The 18,114-nt window shown below is 39.2% G+C and overlaps 1 protein-coding gene across 1 annotated transcript in view; it reads right to left on the bottom strand.

Annotated features, from left to right (window-relative positions):
• NLK (nemo like kinase) overlaps positions 1 to 18,114 on the bottom strand; it is a 168,524-nt gene that overhangs the window by 20,390 nt on the left and 130,020 nt on the right. Inside the window, exons 4-7 of the mRNA XM_045985973.1 lie at positions 13,053 to 13,159; positions 11,497 to 11,582; positions 6,624 to 6,833; positions 2,455 to 2,556 (exon numbers count right to left, since the gene is read on the bottom strand). Coding sequence (XP_045841929.1) covers positions 2,455 to 2,556; positions 6,624 to 6,833; positions 11,497 to 11,582; positions 13,053 to 13,159 — 505 coding nt within the window. The remainder of the gene's footprint in view (positions 1 to 2,454; positions 2,557 to 6,623; positions 6,834 to 11,496; positions 11,583 to 13,052; positions 13,160 to 18,114) is intronic.

Raw genomic sequence — 18,114 nt, 5'->3', positions numbered from 1 at the left:
GCTCTGTATCTGGATCTGAGATCCAGTCAGCTTCTCCCTTTCCCTCTGCCCTTCCTCCCTGCTTGTGCTCTCTCTCTCTCTCTAATTAATAAATAAAATCTTAAAAAAAAAAAAAAAGACTTTAAAGTTTTGTGCAAAGTGTATCTGGACTTTGAAGAAAAATGGTCACCTAATTTGTTTCCACTTTACCAGTCTTCTCTTCAAAACCAAAATATTCCAGTAGCTGATTTAAATTTAGTGGTAGCTGTGGTGCTCTCTTAAGACTATCACAAAACTTAATGATAAACAAAATAAATTCTAAGAGGCATTCTTGTTAAGAGGCCGGTTCATATAAAAATGTGTAGGAAAAAATTCTGCTTAACATCTTAACCCACTTAACTAGTTAAATAAACATAGGACTTTAAATTTTTCTGTCTTCCCTCCTTTGTTTTAGACAGTAATATGATACTTAACTATTTTTTATTTAATTTAAAATTTAAGGTTTTTACAACTAACAGATTTTTAAAAAATTTCTAGAAGGAAAAAGACTCGGGGCACCTGGGTGGCTCAGTGGGTTAAAGCCTCTGCCTTCAGCTCAGGTCATAACCCCAGGGTCCTGGGATCGAGTCCTGCATCGGGCTCTCTGCTCCGCAGGGAGCCTGCTGCCTCCTCTCTCTCTGCCTAGTTGTGATTTCTCTCTGTCAAATAAATAAAATATTAAAAAAAAAAAAAAAGAAGGAAAAGGACTCACTTGCCAGGAATGCTCAAAGGAGAGCATAGATACCTTCTATGGTGCAGTATGTTACCTTTTTGAGCTGTTCTAGTAGGCAGGGAGGAAACTCCTTAGGAAGCCTTGCTCTCTCAGCTGCACTTCAGCAGCTCTGACACAAAGGATTAATTAGCTGGCAACCATTAGCAATAGTTAAAATTCCTCTAGAGATGGAAGGGTGGCACCAGGGTATGTGATCTTAATCACATTTCATTACTGGCTACATTTAGCCAGGAAAGATTTGCTGACCTAAGGTCAGGAAAAGAGGAAAATTATTTTGCTAGTTCCAAGGACACATTTACCATGAAGTATTGATAAATTACTTTAATATTCCTGATAATGGCCAATAAATAGAACATAATAGATCTTTTGAGTTCCTTCCATTAATACAGAACCTTCCTCTAGGTTAAGACTTACTGTGTGTTCTTCTAAGAGAGTTAGGGCTCAAATTATTTCACAGTTTATAAACTTAATACAACAGAAAGATATAACCAACAGGGGGTAATTATTTAAAATACCAGCATCCACAGCTCTGTTTTTCTAGTTCAGACTGGTTTTAGAAGAGAACACACTTAACCCATTGCCCCCTCCCTATGATGTGAAAATGGGAGCTTTGGAGTCACACTGGAATTAGGGAGAGAAACTGCAGGGGCAAGGCACAAGGCCCTGCCTAAATGTCTGGCTGGTAATTTGAGAGGAGTATCAAACTCAGTCTGTCATTTGGTCATTCAGATCAATCAGATGTAATGATCAATCAGAGCATAAATGACTAATTTATTTTTATTTATTTTTAAAGATTTTATTTAATTATTTGACAGAGATCACAAGTAGGCAGAGAGGCAGGCAGAGAGAGGAGGAAGCAGGCTCTCTGCTGAGCAGAGAGCCCGATGCAGGGCTCGATCCCAGGACCCTGGGATCATGACCCAAGCCAAAGGCAGAGGCTTAACCCACTGAGCCACCCAGGTGCCCCTATAGATGACTAGTTTAAAAGAAACCAAGGCAGAGCCCATGAAAATTAGTTGCCGAGTCTTTCTGTTCAAGCCTTCTTTCTGTTTCAGTTTGCTGCACCGAGGAAAACTATTTCCCTCGCTCACTCTTCACATCAGTAAGCTGTTCTGTCCGAAGTAGATTAGGAAAAGTTCTCCTAAAAAAATGCTGCTTATGTGGAGATAAAAGCCATCTTCTTGTCTTTCTCAGCAGTGACTTATCTGGTTACAAGCAATATTGATCAGTGCAAATCTGGCAATCTCTTCTTCATACTTCCTTTCTACAAGCATTCAAACATGGTTCTGTGTGAGTGGTAAGAGTGCAATAGAATTAGCCTCATACTCCTGGTTGGAATAGGAGAAACCAGGTATTTTGGCTCAGTATTCAGAAAAGACATCTTGATACACATGGCGCCGAAGTGAAAGCTCCACCCCAGTAACTTTTCCCAGACACATCAAAGACCAGGAGACAAAATGCCAGGAGTCTTTTCTTAGCAACCGTGCTACAGAAGTATTTATTCTCTCCCACAGCATTGGGAATGATGACATTTTATTTGGTTTGACAAATATTTAACAATTTCTTATTTATGACTGTGACCTAAAAAACTAAATAAAACCTGTAAGTCATGTTTTTGTTTAAAAAGTCTCAAGTCATTATTCTGTTGAAAGAGAAGTCCTGCCCAGGTGGTTACCAACTATAGGCCCTGGCCTCTCATTTACCTGTTTATGAGGGCCCCTGAGTATGTGCGCCTTAGCGCCTTCACAAGCCGTCCTCATTGCTTCCAGCGATGGTGTGCCCAAAAGATCCGTGATCAAATCCAGCTGCAAAGAAACATGAAATACAGACAGATAGTAAGAGCTCATGGAAACAACTTTCCATTATTCTTAAATCACTGCCCTTAGAGACGAGGACCAAATGTGGGGTGAAAACAAGCCTTTAAGGTAAGTTCCAGATTAACTGATAGGAGCCCCTACTTTCACTTTCTGGACTATTAAAAAAGCCAGAAAAATGTTTTTATTAGGAACCCACAGGACAGAAATAAAATACATTTTGGCAAGCAGGGCATTCTAAGGCTATAGTAACTTAGGAATCTGCATGTATCTGCCCTGGGTCTTGATAAGACAGTATCTACGATCTTTGCGGGGTGAACTGCTGTTTTGCTCATGGCTAATGACTCTTCTTTTCAAGCAGTTAATGAATGGATTCTGATGCTTCGAATGGATTCAGGCTCATCAAGGAGTTAATCCATAAATCAGGCAGCTGTGACTCAGTAAATACTCAGAACTTTCACATCTGAAATGAAAGCTAAGCTATTGATGTTTGGGCCTGTACACATCATTTACATACTAGTTATTCTAGAAATCCCTTACAATGGCAGAAAATGGTCGTTCTTAGAAAAAACTGTAACACTGCATAAGACCACCTTAGTCAGCTGAGCATGACAGAAGATGGTCTTCTCAAGTCTTGGTAGATAGGAAACCACCTTCACAATTTTCTGTGGTGTGAAAACTGTTCTAACTTCATAACCTAATTAGCAATAACATGTCATTCAGATTTCTCCAGGATGGAAAATTCTTACCTACGTACTGGGATTGCCAGATATAAAGCCCTATTTTCTGCACTTCTCAAAACTATGAAGTTTAGGGTGCCTGGGAGGCTCAGTTGGTTAAGCAGTTGCCTTTGGCTCAGGTCATGATCCCAGGATCCTGGGATTGAGTCCCACATCAGGCTCCCTGCTCAGTGGGGAGCTGCTTCTCCCTCTCCCCTTGTTCCTCCTCCCTGCTCATGCACTCTCTCTGTCAATAAATAAATAAAATCTTAAAAAAAAAAAAAACAATTGAGTTTAGATAAGGATCACTGCCCTCCAGGATAACGGAGATGATCAAGCAGCTGTATTCCACAGAAGATTTCTATCATAGCTTTTTGGGAAGTGTGTTGGTGATACTTTTAGACCTCTAACAACAACTACCACAAAGGCAGAAGAGAATGACTGGCTCATGAAAACCAATGGGAACATTCAGAAAGTTGTCTAAAATGGGTAAGATCCATGGATGAGAAACATTTCCATGAAGTCTGCTAGGGTTTTTATTTCTTAAAGATACAGAGAAAATGTTACAGAAAATAACTACTTCCAATTAGAAGTTAGATTCTTTTCCCACTTTACGTCTTGATTTCTCATCCTAAAATACACTGATGATAGATAGATGCGAGTTCTCTGTCAGTGGCTACATCAGACTGGCAAACTCAAGACCCTATGCATTTCTCTAGGAAATAAGATAGCTGAATCCTACCTACGCCAGTTGCTTCATATGTATATGAATATATATATACATTCTTTCCAGCAGCAATCCAAGATCCTTCAATATACAGGAATTGAACAACCCCCCCCATTTTTTTTTTTTAAAGATTTATTTATTTGACAGATAGAGATTACAAGTAGGCAGAGAGGCAGGCAGAGAGAGAGAGAGAGACGGAAGCTGGCTCCCAGCTAAGCAGAGAGCCCGATGCGGGGCTTGATCCCAGGACCCTGGGATCATGACCTGAGCTGAAGGCAGAGGCTTTAACCCGCTGAGCCATCCAGGCGCCCCACAACCCCCCCATTTTTAAAAGATTTATTTATTTGAGGGATGCCTGGGTGGCTCAGTTGTTAAACATCTGCCTTCGGCTCAGGTTGTGGTCCCGGGGTCCTGGGATAGAGCCCTATATCAGGCTCCCTGCTCAGTGGGAAGCCTGCTTCTCCCTCTCCCAATCCCCCAGCTTTTGTTCCCTCTCTTGCTGTCTCTCTCTCTGTCAAATAAATAAATCTTAAAAAAAAAAAAAGATTTATTTGAGAGAGAACATACATTTGCATGCATGTGCACGCGCACACATACATACACACCCACACACAGGGTGGGAGGGAGAGGGAGAATCTTAAGAATGATGTGGCGCTGATCCCACAACCCCAAGATCATAACCTGAGCTGAAGTCAAGTCGGATGCTCAACTGACTGAGCCACCCAAGTGTCCCGAACAACCCCTTAACTTTTATTTAAGCTTTTCTTTTCTTTCTTTTTTTTTTTTTAAGATTGTATTTATTTGACAGACAGAGATCACAAGTAGGCAGAGAGGCAGGCAGAGAGAGAGAGGGGGAAGCAGGCTCCCCTCTGAGCAGAGAGCCCGATGCGGGGTTCGATCCCAGGACTCTGAGATCATGACCCAAGCTGAAGGGGCTCAAACCACTAAGCCAACCAGGCGGCCCTATTTAAGCTTTTCTGTGTGGTAGACATGTCTCATGTCCAGACATGATGGGTCTTATAGGTAGTCCATTAAAATCTACTTTCTAAAAAAACTGAATAGTAAAGTGCGTACTGTCAACAGTACCCAACATTATTATATAATTTTTTTTATCACCAGGATCAATTTCTAAGATGTAAACTTGATAAAAATAGACCGAATGTATAGCAGGGAAATAATTTCAAATGCTGATCATAGCAGATACAGTTTCTAATGTATCAGTTAATTCTTTTCTAGAAGAGTATAAAAGAAATTACTCCATTTTGGGTCAGGTGCAGGTATTATTTACAAAGATACACAGTAGTCAGGGTGATTTTTAAAAATGTGATCAATCAAGTCATAACACTCCCTTGTTCAAAATCTTCATACAGCTTTCCATTACACTTTGGACAGAATAAAATCCAAAGTCCTTATCCAGTCACCACGGTCAGGCGCTCTCTCTCTCTCTGACCTGGTCTCCTACGATTTCTCCTTTGATCATGCCATCCCTCCAACAGGCCACATTTGTTCCTGCCTCAGGAGCTGAATTATGTTGCTTGTCTTTTTCTTGGAATTCACCCAGTATCTCGCTCCCTCATTTCACTTGAGCCACTCCTTGAATGTCATCCTTTCAGAGAATCCTTTAGCACTGCTTTGCCCTAGCATCATTTCCTGTCCCTAACCTGGTTCAATTTTTCTTCACAGAATTTATCATTACTTAGCTTTATATTTATTTGTGTACTTATTTATTTTCTGTCTCATGTGAAAGTCGCACAAAGGCGAGAACTAACTTTGTCTTATTTACCGCTGCATCCCGAGCATCCTGGCATCACTATCATAGACTCTAACACTTGTTGAGAGCTCACTATGTGCCAGGCGTCATTTTCAGTTTATTACTTTTAATCTGCACAACGATCCTCAGAATGGTTTAATCTGCCCAAGAATTAATAGATAGTAAGTGTCAGAGCTAGGATTCGAACCCACCAATTTGATTCTGAAGACTAAGCACATCATTGTTATATTATTCTCATGCAACCACTATTGTTAAGATTTATGGATAAAAAAGTACTTAGGAATTATCCCAAGAAAACATGGAAGATAACGAATTCACTCTTAGGGCAGATAAAGTATCACAAATGGTTTCCTAAAGCTAAGTTTTAATAAGCTTCTAATGTTCTCTGCCATATTTAAATATGTTAGCTCCAAAATAAAGGTTAGAAATGTTCTTAAATGTTCAGATTTAAGGAAATCAACACTCACAATTTATATTCTAAGCACAAAGTGTAAGTACATGAAGCCATCAAATACATTTTCAGGTCTGACCCATTCAGTCAGAAAGAACAGAGGCCCTCTAACTAAGGAAGATTACACCTGTGCAAATTGTTACACCAGTCAGCTGCTATGCATCAGTGCATGTAATAAAGTCAGCACTCCCTCTAATAGGTTTGTAAGTTACAGAATGAATCTCTCTGTCATCTTCAACTTCCTAACTTTCTGAATTTTAAGTGAACCTCAATTTGCTGAAAGCAATTTAGACAGTACAACGAATAAGCCCAAGACACGTGTACAAGACAGTTTTTCCTTTAAATCTGTAGTAGAATTGAAAGCTACTAAAGCCCAAAGTAAAATCATACCTGCTGAATGGGACTTTGTGCCTGAAACAGTATTCTTCGTCCTAGTAGTTCTGCAAAGATACATCCGACAGACCAGATGTCAATAGCATTGCTGTAATGACGACTGCCCATCAGGATTTCTGGAGCCCGATAATACTGAGTAACAACTTCCTGAGTCATATGACGGGATTCATCTAATTCCTCCACTCTGGCCAATCCAAAATCACAAATCTAAATAGAAAAGATTATCAAAATATTGTAAGAGACAAATATATTTACAGATATATAAAGTAAAACACAATAAGCAAAAAAATCAGGATCTTGATAGACCTCTGAACATTGAAAAGTATTCAATGCTACAGGTATTGTATATTTGTGTCAATATATGATTTGCTCTTATTTGTATAAGAGGAAAAAAGTCTCAAACTTCCTTATTTCTACATAAAATGATGTATCTTAAAAATATTCTTCTCAGGTGCTTGGATGGCTCAGTTGGTTCAGCGATTGCCTTTGGCTCAGGTCATGATCCTGGGGTCCTGGACAGAATCCTGCATTGGGCTCCCTGTTCTGCAAGGGAGACTGCGTCTCTCTCTCCCTCTGCCTACCACTCCCCCTGCTTATGCTCTCACTGTGTCAAATAAATAAAATCTTAAAAAAAAAAAACTTCTCTCTCATCTTTTTAACTGATAAGCAAAGCAAAAAGACAGCTCAATGCATATTTCTAGGTTTAATGTAGAAACCAAACTATGTATTTTTAAGGCTTATCAAGGAATTATAGAGGGAAAAAAGGGGGCCTATCTTAAAGACCTCCTGAGCTATGTTCACCATCTTTATGGAATACACATAGTAAAATTTCTTTATATCTATGGTTTTCAAACTGAGTCCTCAACTTCCCATGTACCTATCTATTTAAAATACTATTCACACTCAAATACATATGTCAAATGTATTACACTGTAGAATACCAATGTTACTAGTTTCACTCATTTCTTTGTGCTGTAAATATTTAACTGAATGCCTCTTATGGTTTGGATATATGCTAGAGCCCGATAACACAATAGTAAATGAGAACGATTGGTTAATTTATATGCAGACCTGGGAATAAATCTTTTCTTGTTATTTCTGTTTCATTGAAAAGGAAAAAAGGGTCTGGCAGCTTTAAAAAATGTTTGAAAACCGTACCAAAAAGGAAAAACAAAACAAACCCCCAAACCCTAAGTTGCTTATCAAATTCTCCCAAAGGAAAGTGTTCAAATAACACATATTTAAAAAACTCTCTTCCTTGGCCATGATGTTTTAGGATGTCTTTAAAACAAAACAGAACCAAAGAACTTAAATCCATTTTCCTCTATCTTTATTGTATTTAGAGTAAAAAAACAAAAAACAAAAAACAAAACAAGAAAAAACAAGCAACCACCCACCGGACAGGAAATGTTTTCTGTTATAAAGCAAGTCCTTTGTTAAAAAGACCAGTCTGTCTGGAGTCATTTTTGGCAATTTATCTGGAAGACAAGCTAAACCCAAAGTAAGAAGCTTATATGATCAGAAAACCAGAAAGATAATGAGATTTCCAACAAAATTATCCATTTTGTGCTTAATAGGAAACAAAATATATTCAGAATATGAAAGGATACTAATATAAAAGAAATGTTTTATCATAGTTATTTTTTTTTTAAAGATTTTATTTATTTATTTGACAGACGGAGATCACAAGTAGGCAGAGAAGCAGGCAGAGAGAGAGAGAGGAGGAAGCAGGCTCCCCGCTGAGCAGAGAGCCCGATGCAGGGCTCGATCCCAGGACCCTGCAATCATGACCTGAGCAGAAAGGAGAGGCTTTAACCCACTGAGCCACCCAGGTGCCCCTATCATAGTTATTTTTGATGAATTTGTACATTTGAGAAAAGAATCGGTGTCTGTAGCTTGGAACTCCATTTTGGGTCTTAAAAGTAGGCTGCTAAGACAAGTCAAAGGAGTGGGGCACAATTTCAGTTCATCCTGATCTTTGTGTTGTTTATTCATTAATGACATATTCCTCTAGTTACTTGTCCATGTAGCTAGAAGTTATAATACCATAAGAGATTATTTGAAAAATGGACCTTAAGCTGGTAATGGCACCAAGCAAAACAGCTTCTAAACATGATGCTTTGTGTAGTTCTCCAACCGGAAACCAAAATAAGAAGAAACTGGCTTAAGCTGTCATAAAACTGATTTGGTCTGAACAGAAAAAGAATTCTTAAGGTTTAAAAAAATTTGTTTTTAAAATTAAATTAGGGTTATGGGGATAGGGTGTAACTCTTTTTATTTTTTTAAGATTTTATTTATTTATTTGACAGAGACCACAAGTAGGCAGAGAGGCAGACAGAGAGAGGAAGGGGAGCAGGCTCCCTGCCGAGTAGAGAGCCCAATGCGGGGCTCGATCCCAGGACCCTGGGATCATGACCTGGGCTGAAGGCAGAGTCTTTAACCCACTGAGCCACCCAGGTGCCCCGGAACTCTCTTTAAAAAAGTGGAAAGGTAGCCCGGAAATGAACTCAATGATCTATAGAAGGAATGTTTACTTTAGTGGACACTGGGAACAATTCATTTCTCTGTGGAAAGAGACTGAACTACAATACTAGTTGTTTTCAGGAAAATATGAAAGATAGCTTTTTTTTTTTTTAAGATTTTATTTGAGAGAAAGCAGAGAGAACAAGAGACAGCATGAGTGGGGGCAGGGGAGAGGGACAAACAGACTCCCTGCTGAGTAGGAAGCCTGACACAGGGTTGGATACCAGGGCCCTGAGATCATGATCTGAGCTGAAGGCAGATGCTTAACTGAGTAAGCCACACAGGCGCCCCTGAAAGATAGTTAAAAAAAAAAAATTTTTTTTTTCTAGAGTTACATCAGGAACAGTTCTTCAAGGCTATAATGGAGTTTTTTTTTTCACAGTATTAACATACCAGTTTTTTTAAAAAAAAAAAAAAAGATTTTTATTTATTTATTTGTCAGAGAGAGAGTGAGAGTGAGAGAGAGTGCAAGCGCGCGCGTGCGCATGCAAGCAGGCACAGTGGCAGGCAGAGGCAGAGAGGGAAGCAGGCTCACGCTGAGCAAGGAGTCCGATGTGGGATTCAGTCCCAGGATGTTAGGATCATGACCTAAGCTGAAGGCAGTGGCTTAACCTACTGAACCACCCAGGTGTCTCAACATACCAGCTTTTAAAGAAAATTGGTCCAGAGTTTAAAGAAAGCTTTTAAAATATAAAATATTCATTTATATACTTGCTTTTAATATTTAGTTTAACTGCCATCAAGCTAACTAGCAATGACATCTTGATAACTTATAAAGCAGGCAACATCTAAAAGCCAGTTTTCCTGGGGTGCCTGGGTGGCACAGTAGGTTAAAGCATCTGACTCTTGTTTTCGGTTTAGGTCATGATCTCAGTGAGATCAAGCCCTGTATCGTGCTTTGTGCTCAGCATGGAGTCCACTTGGAACTCTCTCTCCCTTTCTCTCTGCCCCTCCCCATTCTGCACCTTCTTTCTTCCAAATAAACAAATCTTTATTTATTTAAACTTAAATATAAATAAACTTTATTTTTTTATTAAAACAAAAAACAAAAACAAAGTTTTCTTTTTCAAATATTATCAGTTGGAATGTTAAGAGTATTCACTGCAGACTGAAGCACCATGTAATATCGTAGCCACTCATAAAATAGAATTTAAATTTGCTTACACAGAGAGGACACAACTCTAGGAAGGCCCTTATCTCTAATTTCTATGATGGAAAAAATATGGTGGGCCTCTCACTAGGAGTTCTGCTAATACATCTATTAGAGGCAGGGAAATGCAAAATGTGGATTTTGTGATTTGTGAGCCACTCTACAAGAAACAACAGGTGGAGGGTAGGTGGAGATACTAGGGGGAAGTAAAACTGAAATTGATGGCTTGAAATTTTGGGGCTACTACTGTAATTAAATCCTGTAATCAATTCCCCTTCAGAAGGAGTAGCAGAATTGGCTACTATATAGTCAAATATATTTGACCCTTTTCTGACATAGTATTTTTAACTTTTTTTTTCAATAAAGATTTTATTTATTTCAGAGAGCAAGCAAGAGAGAGCATGAATAGGGTGAGGGGCAGAGGGAGAAGCAGATTCTCTGCTAAGCAGGGAGCCCTGACATGGGGCTTGATCCCAGGACTTCTGGAGCATGACTTGAGCTAAAGGCGGGTGCCTAACCAACTGAGCCACCCAAGCGCCCCTAGTATTTTCACTTTTCAGTGTTTTCACTTCCCTACTTTGCTATCTGTCACACAGAGCATAGAAATGTCAGTTGTGCAAAAATACAGTCTTTTTTTTTCTTAAGATTTTATTTATTTGAGAGAGAGAGAGAGAGAGAGCATGAGAGGAGAAAGGTCAGCGGGAGAAACGGACTCCCTAATGAGCAGGGGGCCCGATGTGGGATCCTGGGACTCCAGGATCATGACCTGAGCTGAAGGTAGTCGCTTAACCAATTGAGCCCCCCAGGTGCCCCGCAAAACACAGTCTTTTTAAAAGCTATACTTCATTCTCATAAAAATAACTTACTAGTCTTGAAATAATTCTTTAGATACACACTTTCTTTAGCAATAGAACAATCTAAAAAGAAATTACCTTCTCTATCTTCTTCCTGGTCACACTGTAATTCCAATTTCAGTGTTTCCAAAACATATGCAAACTATCATGAAGAAATCATGAGTCAAGATGAAAAATCAGTTACTATGGCCATGACTAGTGATATTGGTAAAGAAAACTCAGTTCTTTAATTTTTGGTAAAGTGATGAAAATAACTTTAACTCTTTCACAAAGACACATTGTTCTTAAACCTGCCTTGACATTCTGAATTTTTCTCAGATATTTAAAGAAACTGAAAAGCTACCTTTAGAACACAGTTGCTGTTCACAAGGAGATTCCCTGGCTTAATGTCTCGATGTAAAATGCCAGCTGAATGGAGATATTTCAAACCTGAAATAACAAATGGATTTAATTGCAGATATTTAATTCTTTTCACTCAACCAATGATCTGGGAAAAACCACAGTAACAGAAATTATAGGATTTAAGGTTGTTCTTTAAATAATGACATAATAAACATTATTAAAAGCTAGACTCAGTCCTACCTCATAAAACTGTAATTTTGTAAAATGAAGTGTCATCAAAGGTTTACACAACCTACAGATAAGCTTTTCAGGCGCTGAATTAAAGTTGACCATACCAATATTCTTGGATTGCTCCTATGTGTGGGGGGCTACTGGAGCTTGGCTATTGGTACGCTCAACCTATGATTCTGAGCCAGCTCCCACAAATCCTCATCACCCACCAGGGAGCCCTTCCCAGGGCAGACTTTCACTGATCAGACAAAATTCAGTGACCTGCCCAGGTTTGTCAGTAGTATTCCCCACCACTGATATTCAAGAGGGGTAGTTAATTACTTTCAACTATTTTTTCACATCTTAAGAGACTGACTTTAGCACTGCTTTTAGAAAAAGGTCATAGCTTCAAGGCTTGAGTCTTTTGAATAAAACACAGCAAATTATACACACACACACACACACACACACACATACATATATATGTATTTTACAAGGGTAAAAAAAAATCCAATATCCAATATCTTTGTTCTGCCATAGAATAGCAACAAATCTATGGAGAGTGAACATCCTAGTTTTAATACTTTGTATGTGTTTTCATTCTGTTGGCAGATGCTTTTTAATCTCCATAAAGAATACAATCTATGAATCCTGGTGTAGGAGCTGAGGGAGAATATTTTACTAGGTAAGAAAGCTGTTTCAGCTTTAAACAATTCTCCATTTGTAACAGCAAAATTCCAAGGGACAAACCTGATGGCCAGAGGCAGCTCCAGGAATGTTGGCTAACACTGCCTCTCCCTCAAGTCGGCGCTCTCTAACGAGCCGGTCTGGAGAATCACCTAGCTGGCTGTTTCTCAGCCTCCTCGATCCTTTGGCTTTTAAGAGTCATTTTGGTTTTTTTAGAGTTGGACTCAGGTCTGACAACGAGCACTCTGACAAAACTTGAAGAATAAACGTCATCCGTAGGGAAGGGAACACAGTTATTTTTCAATGGAATCACCTGGATATTCACCTGGAATCACCGCATATTCCTGTTTAGAGGGAACTTTGTGACAGACCACGGGGTTCCACAAACCATCCTGCTTATTTACCTTCCCTACATTAACCTACTTAACCGAGTTATGAATTAGGCCTTTCTCTTCCATCCATGGAAATACGAACCATTTGGCCACTCTTAAAAGCTTATTTAACATCAAGTGTAGAGATTATTAAATATACCTTGGTCAAAAGAAAAAAGTCGTTAGGGAAGAAAAAAGCCTCGGAAGGTCAGATTAAAGTTCAAATAAAAAGTAAAACATTTCACTTTATACAGTGACACTATAGTTTTCTTCACAAAGGAAAGCTTACCTCGCAAAATCTGATAAAGAAAAACTTTGACATGATCTGAGCTGAGTGGTTGAGGAGAGACGATAATTTTATGTAGGTCACTCTGCATCAATTCTGTGACAACATATCTTGAGGTTTTAAGTTAAGGAAAATTCCGAGAATTCAGCCCCCAATCTCTCAAAGTAGGCAGTAGGTCTAAAGAATAACTTCCATTCTTAAAGCTGGAAAAAGCTTAGGGAAAAAAAGCTTCTAGACAGCATGACAGAAGTAAAAATTCCAGCCCTCACAAAATTAAACAAACAAACAAACAAACAAACAAACCATGGCCAAAATTAAAGAATTCACCATTCAAAGTCAGCAGAAATAAACTGTCTCTATAATCAGCATTATAAAAGAAAAATAAGGATAAACAGTTTTAAAAAGTTTTTAATTCCAATGTAGTTAACGCAGTGCTCTATTAGTTTCAGGTGTACAATATAGTGACTCGACAATTCTATACAGTACTCAGTGCTCATCCCGATAAATGCATTTTTTAATTTTTATTTATTTAACAGAGAGAGAGAAATCACAAGTAGGCAGAGAGGCAGGCAGAGAGAGAGAGGGAAGCAGGCTCCCCACCGAGCAGAGAGCCCGATGTGGGGCTCAATCCCAGGACCCTGAGACCATGACCTGAGCCGAAGGCAGAGGCTTAACCTGGCTTAACCTGGCTGGCTCAGGTGCCCCCCGGATAAATGCACTCTTAATCCCCCTTTACCGATCCCCCCAATCACACTCTCTCTGGTATTTGTTTTCTACAGTTAAGAGTCTGGTTTTTCCCTTTGTTCATCTGTTTTGTTTCCCTTTTTTTTTTTTTTTTTTAATTTATTTGACAGAGAGGGATCACAAGTAGACAGAGAGGCAGGCAGAGAGAGAGGGGAAAGCAGGCTCCCTGCCGAGCAGAGAGCCCGATGCGGGGCTCGATCCTAGGACCCTGAGATCATGACCTGAGTCGCAGGCAGTGGCTTAACCCACTGAGCCACCCAGGCGCCCCTCATCTGTTTTGTTTCTTAAATTCCACACATGAATGAAATCATATGGCATTTGTCTTTCTCCAACTGATTTGTTTTGCATTATATTCTCTAGACCCATCCACAGTTGTTGCAAATGGGAAGATTTCATTCCTCTTTATATTCTATTGTGTATCTATGTACCATATATTCTTTATCTATTCATCTAGTGGACACTTGGGTTGCTTCCACAATTTGACTGTTGTAAATAATGCTGCAATAAACTTAGGGGTGCACATATCTCTTTGAATTAGTGTTTTTGTATTTTGGGAGTAAATACCCAATAGTGAGATTACTGGATCCTAAGGCAGTTTTATTTTTGAGGAACCTCCATACTGTTTTCCACAGTGGCTATATGGTTTGTGTCCCCACCAACAGTGCACCAGGGCTCTTTTCTCTCCACATCCATGCCAACACCTGTTGTTTCTTGCATTGTTGATTTTAGCCATTCTGATAGGTATGAGGTGACATCTCATTGTGGTTTTGATTTGCATTTCCCTGATGACAAGAGATGTTGAGAATCTTTTCATGTGTCTGTTGACCATCTGTATATCTTTGGAGAAATGTCTGTTTTCTGCCTATTTTTAACTGATTTTTTTTTGGGGGGGGAGGTTCAGTTGCATAAGTTCTTTATATATTGGAAAATAACCCTTTATTGGATATGTCATTGGCAAATATCTTCTCAAAAATAATAAACATTTTAACTTATTTTTTACAGATTTTATTTATTGGAAAGGGAGAGACAGCACGAGCAAGAGAACATGAGCAGGGGGAGCAACAGAGGGAGGAGAAGCAGGCTCCCAGCTGAGCAGGGAGCCCAATGTAGGGCTCCATCCCTGGACCTGAGATCATGACCTGAGCCCAAAGGCAGACGCTTAGCCAACTGCGCCACCCAAGAGCCCCAAGGATAAACGTTTTAAATGACAGCCAGGCCAAGAAGAATGTGAAGACCAGATAGTCTCGGGTCTATTCAAACATGTTACTGGAGCATCCTTTGAATCCAAACAAGAGAGGGGGTTGGGGGGGGGGGGGAGTCTCACTCTAGGCCACCACGGCACCAATGGAAAGGATGACAACCTACCCATCAACAGTGGCCCAAGTTACTTTACAAAGAATAGTACTCCTAGAAATATGCAAAATGATTAGTTAAAATCCAAATCTACCCACAATCTTAATTCTTTTATTTAACTTTTCTTTTTTTTTTTAACATTTATGACTCCTTTATTAAGTCTGAAGCTTCCTATGCTTTGTACTTTAATACCGTCAGGGTTTTCTTCAAACAACACATGGCAGATGATCAAAGGCTGGATGGGCGGAGCCCAGGGAGCAATGAAGATGTGGAATTCAGAACTCTTGTGAAGGTAACTCTTTTGCTATATTTAAAATAGGGCAAATTCATGTCTTACCCTGAGCACAGTTAACGACTCATTACAAGTTTGGGTGAATTTTATAATTTAAATTTAACCTTCCTTAAGATTAGGGGAGAGTACCCTTGATTTCAGGAGATTCCTACCAGGTTTCAAATTCTTTGGACACCTTGTGAAAGTCAGTTTCACGTTCTGAGTTACAACACTAAAGCTCCCCTAGCCCTGTACAACTGAAAGCAGGGAAAGGCAAAACAGCAACAACAAAGCAGAGCTGTTACTGGGCTGCAGAGTTATTCTGCTTTCTTCCTTAGCTCTTCAGATCCTAACTTTCTTCTTCCAGAGTGATATAATGGAATCTTCTGAAAGGACAACCCATCTGACAGCCTGTAAAACACAGTATCAGCATTGTCCCACAGCTAGTCCTAGAAGACAGACCATCTTAAGGGGTTGATGTAGTCTTAGTGTGCTTAGCATTAACTATAAATGAACTAAGACGGTCCCAGGTCTCCTATTTTAGCACTTATATGCTTGCTGTAAGGGTAAATGCTAGGAATATAAAAATAAAGATGAGAAGGAGTCTGCCTTCAAAACTTAAAGTTTTAAAAAGTGCTGTTAGGCTTTGGATTTTACCTTTATGAGCTTTAAAGACTCTTATACCAAGTGGTCATTATCTGGGCAGAATGATTTAAAAACCCTTCTAATTTAACATTTTAGCAAAAGCAAATGGTAACAACTTGAGAGTAGGGAGAATTAATAACTGGTAACACTGGACACACAGTCAAAATGCCCTCGAGACATTTTCTTCAAATGGCTTCTAGAACACCCAACTGTCGCCTTTTCTTTTCTCTCACTGGTTGTTCTCAATTCTTTGTTGTTTCCCTTCTCCAATCATTTAATGTCGAAATGCCTCAGGGTTTGGTTCTCTTGTCTTTCCACACTCATTTTCTTGGGAAATTGGATCCAATCCCAAGACTTTAAACAATATACATGCAGGTGACTCCCAACTTTATATCTCTAGTTAATTTTGTTTCCTTAAGTCCAGCCTTGTTTATCAAACTGTCTACCTATCATCTCCTCTGAATGTCTAATTGACATCTCAGACTGTCCAAAACTGTCCAAACGTGTATTCTCCATCCCTCAACCAAATCATTTCTTTTAGTCATAAGCTTTGTTAGAGCAAACCTGTTTTTTTCCAGCAAGCTGCGCATACCACAAGCCACAAACCTTGGAGTCATCCTAGATTTCTCTTTTTCCCTCTTATTCTACCTCTATTCCATCAGAAAATGCTGTTGGCTCTTTCAAAATTTAGCCACAGAATTAGACTACTTATCATGTCCACTGTTACCTCCCTTGGCCCAAGACCTTTAGATTTCTAAGACACACAAGCCAGAATAAATTTTGACTCTTATTTCTAATCATCTATATATTGACAGTTATTCTATTATATAATATATAGAGAATATATATTATATAGAAATATACTCTATTTTATATCATATATCATATATTATATATGTAATTTTAATGTTTTCATATTCTTAAGTTACTTTTCTTCTAGGTTTTATTAATCAGATTCTTTCCAAAGAATTACATTCTACTCTGTAATGAAGGTTAGTGAGAAAATGGGATTTTTACATGTAGAATTTCCTAAGGAGAGTCTTCAGTGACATGTTAGACTCATTCTAAAAAACAATACATATCAGTTAAATTATGATATTATTACCAGGATTAGAATTAGACTTTTTTCTTTTTTTAAGATTTTATTTATTTGACAGAGATCGTAAGTAGGCAGAGAGGCAGGCGTGGGGGGTGCGGGGAAGCAGGCTCCCTGCTGAGCAGAGAGCCCGATGCAGGGGACTCAGTCCTGGGACTCTGGGATCATGACCTGAGCCTAAGGCAGAGGCTTTAACCCACTGAGCCTCCCAGGTGACCCACTTAAAATTTCTTCTTATAAAATTTTTTAAACACATGGAAAAGTTGAAAAAATGAAATAGTGATCACCCATATATATACAGCCACCCCTTAGATTCTACACTTAACATTTTGCCGTATTTGCTTTAGTACATGTTTATCTTTGGCTCTTTCCATTCATCAATTCATCTTATTTTCTTGGCTACATTTCACAGGACATTTTCTTAAATGAAAGCCCGATTATGTCACTCTTCTGCAAAAGTTTCCCATTTCATTTAGAGTCAAAGCCAAAGTCATTAAAAATGTCCTTAACAGGGCCATAAATGATCTGTCCTCCTTACTTCTCTGACCTCTCCTATCATTTCTGCTATTTTGCTATTTTCTGAACATGCTAGACATACTCTGACCATAGGCCTTTGCTCTAGCAGTTCCCTCTGCCTGGAATGGACTTTCCCAGACAGCACGGATAACTCTTTCACCTCCTTTGTGTTTTTGTGAACACTTTGTGTTCAAACCACATCTTTTTTTTTTTTTTTTAAGATTTTTATTTATTTATTTGACAGACAGAGATCACAAGTAGGCAGAGAGGCAGGCAGAGAGAGAGATTGGAGGAAGCAGGCTCCCCGCTGAGCAGAGAGCCCGACACGGGACTCGATCCCAGGACTCTGGGATCATGACCTGAGCCGAAGGCAGAGGCTTTGACCCACTGAGCCACCCAGGCGCCCCTCAAACCATATCTTTTGAAGGAGGCCTACCTCG

Source organism: Meles meles, chromosome 18, assembly GCF_922984935.1.
Source record: "Meles meles chromosome 18, mMelMel3.1 paternal haplotype, whole genome shotgun sequence".
Lineage (NCBI taxonomy): Eukaryota > Metazoa > Chordata > Mammalia > Carnivora > Mustelidae > Meles > Meles meles.
Note: the sequence above shows the minus strand (reverse complement) of the source record. Positions and strands in the feature narration are given on the sequence as shown.